This window comes from Mytilus trossulus, chromosome 13 (genome assembly GCF_036588685.1).
Source record: "Mytilus trossulus isolate FHL-02 chromosome 13, PNRI_Mtr1.1.1.hap1, whole genome shotgun sequence".
Classification (NCBI taxonomy): Eukaryota; Metazoa; Mollusca; class Bivalvia; order Mytilida; family Mytilidae; genus Mytilus; species Mytilus trossulus.
This window is the reverse complement of record NC_086385.1, coordinates 21187602-21196159: the sequence shown is the minus strand read 5'-3', so window position 1 is coordinate 21196159 and position 8558 is coordinate 21187602. Positions and strand designations below refer to the sequence as shown.

Here is an 8558-nt window from a genome sequence, read left to right as displayed (position 1 = left end):
ATTGTGCTGTTATGGTGGACCTCTATCCGATTTTAAATGCATAAAAATTGCAATTCTGGCAAATGTTGTAGCTTTTGCTTGAATAATGAGACTATAATTAACCAAAAATTCTGTAGGAAGTGAATAACTTTTGGATTTTGCCCTAGTGAGTGAAAAAGGTAAAATGAGTATTAGCTGCCTAACGCCATTGTGCAGTCGTTATACCCTGTTCTTCCATAATTATATATCGTTAAAGAGCATATGAATAAAAGTGACTGCAATAAATGTACATGTTCCACCACATCAGCATTACTGTACAAAGCTTTCTCACTATTCGCTTAAATTGTATGTAGGATAAATACTCATACAAAAGAGAAACATTCAGTCCTAATAAATACATGGTGCTATAACCAGGAGATGATAGATAGATGGAATTTTTTCATGTGCTTTATCTTATTATTCCCCATTGTTAAGTAGTCTGTTATGGAGTGCATGTGTAGTCTTGGATACTGTGTTGTATTGGGACATGACTAATCACTACTAGGCACTTTGTCTTGGTTATCAATAAAAGTTATTCTTATAACTGTATGTATAATGTTGCTATATATGTTTGTTCACCCTTCCATCAACATAAATCTCAACAAAAATCACAGAGTGACAAAATGTTTTAAATAATATTTCAATACCAAAGCTGTATAAACATGATGGAATTATACATGTAAAATCAATCAGACATATAATATATAGGTCTCTGAATAAAATTTTTATTCTATCTTAAAATAAAAAATAACATTGTATTAATAATAACTGTTGCTATAGTTACAGTCATGTTAGATGATTTGTTACAAAGATCTGTTTGACAGAAGCATTGTTCCTCTTGTGGTGATACTGTATTACAGCCATCGACAGTGGCTCCAGAACATTCTCTTGAATACACTGAAATATATAAAGTGTTGATAATTATATAAGATGGAGGAAATACAAACTTACTATAAGACGTGTCACGGTACTTGTCTATCCCAAATTCATGTGTTTGGTTTGATGTTATATTTGTTATTCTGATAGGATTTTGTCTAACTCTTAGTCCGTTTCTGTGTGTGTTACATTTTAATGTTGTGTCGTTGTTCTCCTCTTATTTTTAATGCGTTTCCCTCGGTTTTGGTTTGTTACCCCGATTTTGTTTTTTGTTCATGGATTGATGAGTTATACTACTGTTGTCTTTATTTGTAGCCATTAAAGATCTGCTACTTCATATCGATGATACGGAAATTCACAATCTTTCACTAGTAAGTGTCAGTTATTTACGTGGACTTATACAATGATCTGCCCTGAATATGCATTGTCCTACACTTATGTCTAAATTCAAAATGCTAAATAAAGACAATAGTAGTATACCGATGTTCAAAACTCATAAATCGATAGAAAAAAACAAATCCGGGTCATAAACCAAAACCGAGGGAAACGCTTAAAATACAAGAGAATAACGACACAACATTTAAATGTTACACACACAGAAAAGAACTAAGCATTAGACAAAATCCGATGAGAATAACAAATGTAACATCAAAACTAAATACATGAATTTGGGATAGAAGAGTTCCGTGACACATTTTATAATAATGTGAATTCACACTCAAATATAAGAGGAAACAAATGACACAAAAGAAACACAACGTTAAAATGTAACACACACAGAAACGAACTATAATATAGCAATGACCATATGTCCGACTTGGTTGGTTGAACTTGGTTTTGCAAACCTCCCTCTTTTATGGCCATGTTAAATATAACATTTAAATGACAACAGTTACACAACATGACCTGATGACACTATGCAGTGGGATTTCAAGTGACACCAGAACAATAGAAAAGTCACTCTTCTTATGAAAGAGATAGAAAAGGTCTAAAAACAGGAGAGACAATTTACGCATAAAACCCAATATGCATAGGGATGAATATCTCTTAAAACACAAAACCATTATATAACTTTTATACAACCACTATAAATAAAGTATATGTTAAAGCTAAGTTTGTTACTATATGATTTTTTAATTGCCAAACATGCTGTTAATTGAACAACCTACTGTTCAACATAGGGGTGTGTAAAAAACTGCCACATTTGACTGCATATTTTTCTTTTTTTTTTGAAAAAATATATATCAAACCTTTATAATGTAGCTCTCTGGGTATCCAATTTTTAACGTGTTCCGAAATGTAGTTTCGTCACAAGAATTTTTCAAAGTTGTGTCATTTTGTCCATATGAATGTCGGTAAATTCGTATGATCGAGCACACCGACAAGTATATCGTTGGGACAACTCGATATAATGTAATCAATATACGATTACCTAATGTGAAGTTTATCAAAATCATAACATAATTGATCAACACATTATGTTTGAACAACATAAGATTTTAAAGGTGCATATCATTTACATTCAAATTTTTTTATTGGATTTTTTTTTACTACAATGTAACCTCGAGGTTCAACGTTGATAGTAAAAAAAAATCCCAGAAAATTTTGAATGATATTGTAAATGACATCAACCTTCAAATTCTTATAATATCGGAATAGAAAATATGTAATCCGAATTAACCATGCACGTGTGTTACAGAAGATTATGAACTTTTATGATGAACAGGGGGTAAGGGTTTTTCTTAAACAATATTATTATCCCAAATTTAATGAATTTTGTTTGGCAATATTTTAATATAAACACTACATATAGCAAAGTATATATTAAATCTCAATGTATTATCATTAGGAAAAATGTTTGACTCGGTAAAACAAAATCTCCCCCTCCCCCTGTATTGCATGTAAAGGTTGAAACCTAAAGAATTCGCACTAACTGCCTAAAAGGGGTCCGCTCCAGTCTTGACTCATTAATTTTGTTTGTCATAAACAAAATATTGTCTCACACTGAAAGGGGCAGCCGGGCAACCTTTACAGCCCAGCTTGTCAAAACAACTAAGATTTACAAAACATTACAAACAAAAACCATCAGTTGGACAATCTTACTGGAATCTGATTATCTCTACTGATAAATAATGCAACTCTTATGACACATTTAAGTTTTGGAATGATTTTTTTCACAAAGAATGTTTCTCATTGGTATACATTTATATGCTCTTGTCTTTTCGGAGTTTATATGGGAAATTAAAAATTGCTGCTTGAAAGACACTAGCTTCACATTCCTATGCATATGATTGTCATATGTACGAGAATCATTCCATAAAATATCTGTTTGATATCCTTTCAATGCATGACACTGTCTAGTGGTTTTTCTGCTACAATTACAAGGAAAACCTGGCTAAACTTGTGCTAAATCAAACACTTGAAAGCATCGCTATTGATGTTAAGCAATTATTTAAAGGGCCTTCCAGAAGTGTTGGGTTTTATGACAGTCTTCCTTCCATACAGACCGTCGCTACAAAATAATTTGAACATTCAATTAGATGATTATAATATTATTTGGCAATCCAAAGAGAACCTGAAAATATCAGACCACAATTAACAGACCCCCTCCCCCCCAAAAAAAAAAGCCAATTTTACTTTACAATGAAATTGAAAAAGTAGTTAGTTGCATGTCAAATCATCTTTTGGCTATCGACAACAAATAAATAAAATCTAAATTTCGTAGCATTTAACCCCCCCCTTTTTTTTACTGAATTTGTTCAAGGTATGATGGTTTTACCCATTTTCAAATTTCAGTATGTCATGTTGTATATCTTTTATACATTAGATGAATTTCTAGCAAGTTTTTACGATATTCTTTATCATTTGACAAAATACTATGCATCTGAATAAAATTGTTTACTATTTGAAAAAGCCCGCCTTCTTTTACTTTAATTTACTTCCCTTTATTTCACATAGCAACAAAAAATAAAAACTGCCACATTTGACTGCATATCAATTTTTTTCCCAAAAAAAAATATATGTCAAGCAGCATAATTAACTTAACAAATTGGGAGAAAATCAAGATGTTCCGACTATAGGTTAGTATTAAAAAAAATAATGAAAGGATGGCAAGATTACAGGTTTGAGCCCTGCATGACGACACTTAAAATCGAAAATTCACTTATTTACCTATCATATGAAAATATGATGATGTGATAAACTTAACAATTAATAATTTACCTGGTGCATTATCATATTCACATTACGTTGACACGTCTTAGTTCGTCTGTGTTAGCTCATTTCAAGCTCGTAAACAATGTACAACATTTTCCGCTGATCTTTACCGATTACCTCTAGTCATAAGAGCGCACTGTTTACAGGGGAGGTAATATTTTGTCACCGGTTCATGCACTGTATGTCTAACAGAGAAGTACAGCTACACTCTATAAGTCAAACTCGCCTTTCTTCTAGACATGACCTGATAACACTATGTCTAACAGAGAAGTACAGCTACACGCTATACGTCAAACTCGCCTATCTTCGAGACACGACCTGATACCACTATGTCTAACAGAAAAGTTCAGCTACACTCTATATGTCAAACTCGCCTTTCTTCGAGACATGGCCTGATACCACTTTGTCTAACAGAGAAGTACAGCTACACTCTTTACGTCAAACTCGCCTTTCTTCGAGACATGGCCTGATAACACTATGTCTAACAGAGAAGTAAAGCTACACTCTATACGTCAAACTCTCCTTTCTTCGAGACATGGCCTGATACCACTTTGTCTAACAGAGAAGTACAGCTACACTCTATACGTCAAACTCGCCTTTCTTCGAGACATGGCCTGATAACACTATGTCTAACAGAGAAGTAAAGCTACACTCTATACGTCAAACTCTCCTTTCTTCGAGACATGGCCTGATACCACTTTGTCTAACAGAGAAGTACAGCTACACTCTATACGCAAATAGTTTTGTATTCATAGTACAGGGTATAGGTACCACAATACAAAATCAGTGTTCTTATTGACCATGTGCTAATTTCAATATGTAGTTTATTTACAACTTTGTTTTACTTTCTATTTAAATTGATTGATTCACGTAAGAATTACAGCGAAACTACATGAGGACTTTGCTACACGTAGCATCAGACATAAAGCAACTAAACCTCCAATCCACCATCTATAAAAAGATCAGGTTGATCTGTTTGTGTATTACTCACAGAGTTACATTACGTTTAGTTATTTTATTCAACTGAGGCATTTGTTAAACTGATCTGTGATTACAAATCTGTCATACTAGTTTTGGATTCTTGATATCTCATTGAGACATCTGTTACACTTGTCTGTGATTACTAACCTGTTATGTAAGTTTGGTTCTTGTTATTTTATTGAGGCATCTGTTACACCTGTCTGTGATTACTTACCTGTTATGTAAGTTTGGTTCTTGTTATCTGATTGATTCATATATTACACTGATATGTGATTACTAGCCTGTTATATTAGGTTGAATTGTTATCTTATTGAGTCATCTGTTACACTGATATGTGATTACTTACCTGTTATTTCAGATTGAATTGTTATCTTCTTGAGGCATCTGCTACACTAATTTGTGATTACTAATAAAATTAACGGTACCAATTTTCTTGTACCAGATGCGCATTTCGACAATACATTTCTCTTCAGTGATGCTCGTGACCAAAATATTTGAAATCCAAAGCTTGTATAAAAGATGAAGAGCTATAATCCAAAAGGTCCAAAAAGTATAGCCAAATCCTTGAAAGCAATCAAAGCTTTGCATGAGGGAGATACATCCCTTTATTCATAATAATTTCTAATAATTTGTAACAGCAAATTTTAATAACACAAAAAATCAGTGTTATATAAGATTGAATTGTTATCTTATTGAGGCATCTGTTACACTGATATGTAATTACTAACCTATTATATTAGATTAAATTGTTATCTTATTGAGGCATCTGTTACACAAATACTTGATTACTAACCTGTTATGTAAGTTTGGTTCTTGTTATCTGATTGATGCATATGTTACACTGATATGTGATTACTAACCTGTTATATTAGGTTGCTAACCTGTTATATTAGGTTGAATCGTTATCTTTTTGAGGCATCTGTTACACTGATATGTGATTACTAACCTATTACATGTATATTGCATTGAATTGTTATCTTGATGAGGCATCTGTTACACATATATGTGATTACTAGCCTGTTATATTAGATTGAATTGATATCTTATTATATCTTATTGAGGCATCTGTTACACAGATACGTGATTACTAGCCTGTTATATTAGATTGAATTGTTATCTTATTGAGGCATCTGTTACACTGATACGTGATTACTAACCTGTTATATTAGGTTGAATTGTTATCTTGATGAGGCATCTGTTACACATATATGTGATTACTAGCCTGTTATATTAGATTGAATTGATATCTTATTATATCTTATTGAGGCATCTGTTACACAGATACGTGATTACTAGCCTGTTATATTAGATTGAATTGTTATCTTATTGAGGCATCTGTTACACTGATATGTGATTACTAACCTGTTATATTAGTTTGAATTGTTATGTTATTGAGGCATCTGTTACACTGATATGTGATTACTAACCTGTTATATTAGTTTGAATTGTTATGTTATTGAGGCATCTGTTACACTGATATGTGATTACTAACCTATTATATTAGTTTTAATTGTTATTTTATTGAGGCATCTGTTACACTGATATGTGATTACTAACCTATTATATTAGTTTGAATTGTTATCTTATTGAGGCATCTGTTACACTGATATGTGATTACTAACCTGTTATATTAGATTGAATTGTTATCTTATTGGGTCATCTGTTACACTGATATGTGATTACTTACCTGTTATATTAGTTTGAATTGTTATCTTGATGAGGCATCTGTTACACTGATATGTGATTACTAACCTATCATATTAGATTGAATTGTTATCTTATTGAGTCATCTGTTACACAGATACGTGATTACTAACCTGTTATATTAGGTTGAATTGTTATCCTTTTCAAGCATCTTTTACACTGGTCGTTCGTGATATAATTTGTGTCCGACGATTTAAGTTTGAAGTCCTTTCCACAGGAAGATGTAAATTGAGAAGTACATTCGTAGCATCTGATACCTACATAAAATTATTATATACTAGTATAAGTTTATGATCAAATTGGTCAAGAACAATATGCGATTAGATATTCTATTCTTTATGCTGATTAAGTAAGTAAGTAACAGTTGTATAACCCTGGTATGAAAAACATTCATGAAGAATTTCATTCTCCTTTGGAAATTTAAACTGAGTGCTTTTCTGATGGGATAAATTCATCTGGACCCATCGCGAATGCTCTAAATTGAAAAAAAAAACCAGAACATAAATCTTTAAATTTACATCATGAATATGAAATATAACGGAATTAGTTTGAAATAGCGTTGTACGTCCGGAAGACTTATCCGATGAATTCTGAATAAAACAAGAATTCAACTTTATTAATGACTAATATAGGACAATGCTGTTGATTAAGAAATATTCCATTCAAGGATTCATTTCAGGACCTTTTGTTTTCCAAATAATTAATATTACCAATAATTGATGAATTCCAGGTCGACGGGTTCAAACAAAAAGATTTTGAGGGCTGTGTATCTTATAATCAGCATGACTTTTTAGATGACAATACCAATTCTAAATTAAGGCTTACGCATAGTTATATACTTAAAATCAGTCACAGACCCGCGATATCATGGGTGTGTTCTAGTAACATAATAAAGTTGAACCCGTGCAGGTATTTCTAATTATTTTTAGCTTCAACTTACTTTCAATTTCAACCACAGTTGTTAAGAATAAGAAACAGTAAATGCATAACATAGAAATAATATCCATTGTAATATGTATGCAACATACAAACTAGATGTTTATCAATATTGATGTTAAGGAAACGGATATGTGAACTTATAACTTGTGAATCAATCGTCTATGCTTGTATTTCCGTATTTACAGGATGGTTATAGTATCTTAAGTACAGGATTAAATATTGTAAGGTCTTTCCTCTACGCGATGAACAGATGAAAGACCTTATAGTTTTTCTTACTTCAATTTCTTTTAAAATTTTGTTACATGCTCTCCACCTATTCTCTTGGAGTTATCAAGACCAAATATGGGACATCGACAAAATGTGTTCTACTTGCCGACTTGTTTCTTTATTAATATGAGGCTGACTTCATGCATAACTTCTTATGGAGAAAGATAAACAGTTAGCAGTATCCTTCAACTCTACTTTCCGCTATATAGATGTTGTTCTTTCACTAAATAATTCAAAATTTGGTGACTATGTGAAACGCATCCATCCCATCGAACTAGAGATAAAGGATACTACAGATACAGTTAAGCATGTCCCATATCTAAACTTACATATATAAATTGGCATTGAGGGTCGGTTGAAAACAAAACTTTTCAAATTACAAAAAGAACCATTCAATTTTTATTATTAAATTTTGATATTAAAAGCAGGAAATGATGACATAAGTCACTCATTCTCAAGTTACGGTGGCTAAGGCATATGCTTAAATACATTGTAATAAAGGTTACAAAAATACATTAAAACCTTTCATACATTATACCTAAATAAACCTGTTAACC

At 32.0% G+C, this 8558-nt stretch overlaps 1 protein-coding gene across 1 annotated transcript; it reads right to left on the bottom strand.

Moving 5' to 3' along the window:
• Window positions 1-723: 723 nt before the first annotated feature.
• LOC134694971 (uncharacterized) lies at window positions 724-7890 on the bottom strand. Its single transcript, XM_063556098.1, has 3 exons — window positions 7736-7890; window positions 6909-7052; window positions 724-915 (listed from the first exon to the last, which is right to left on the bottom strand). The coding sequence occupies exons 1-3, from the start codon at window positions 7800-7802 to the stop codon at window positions 749-751; spliced, it is 378 nt and encodes a 125-aa protein (XP_063412168.1). The 5' UTR covers window positions 7803-7890; the 3' UTR covers window positions 724-748.
• Window positions 7891-8558: the final 668 nt, after the last annotated feature.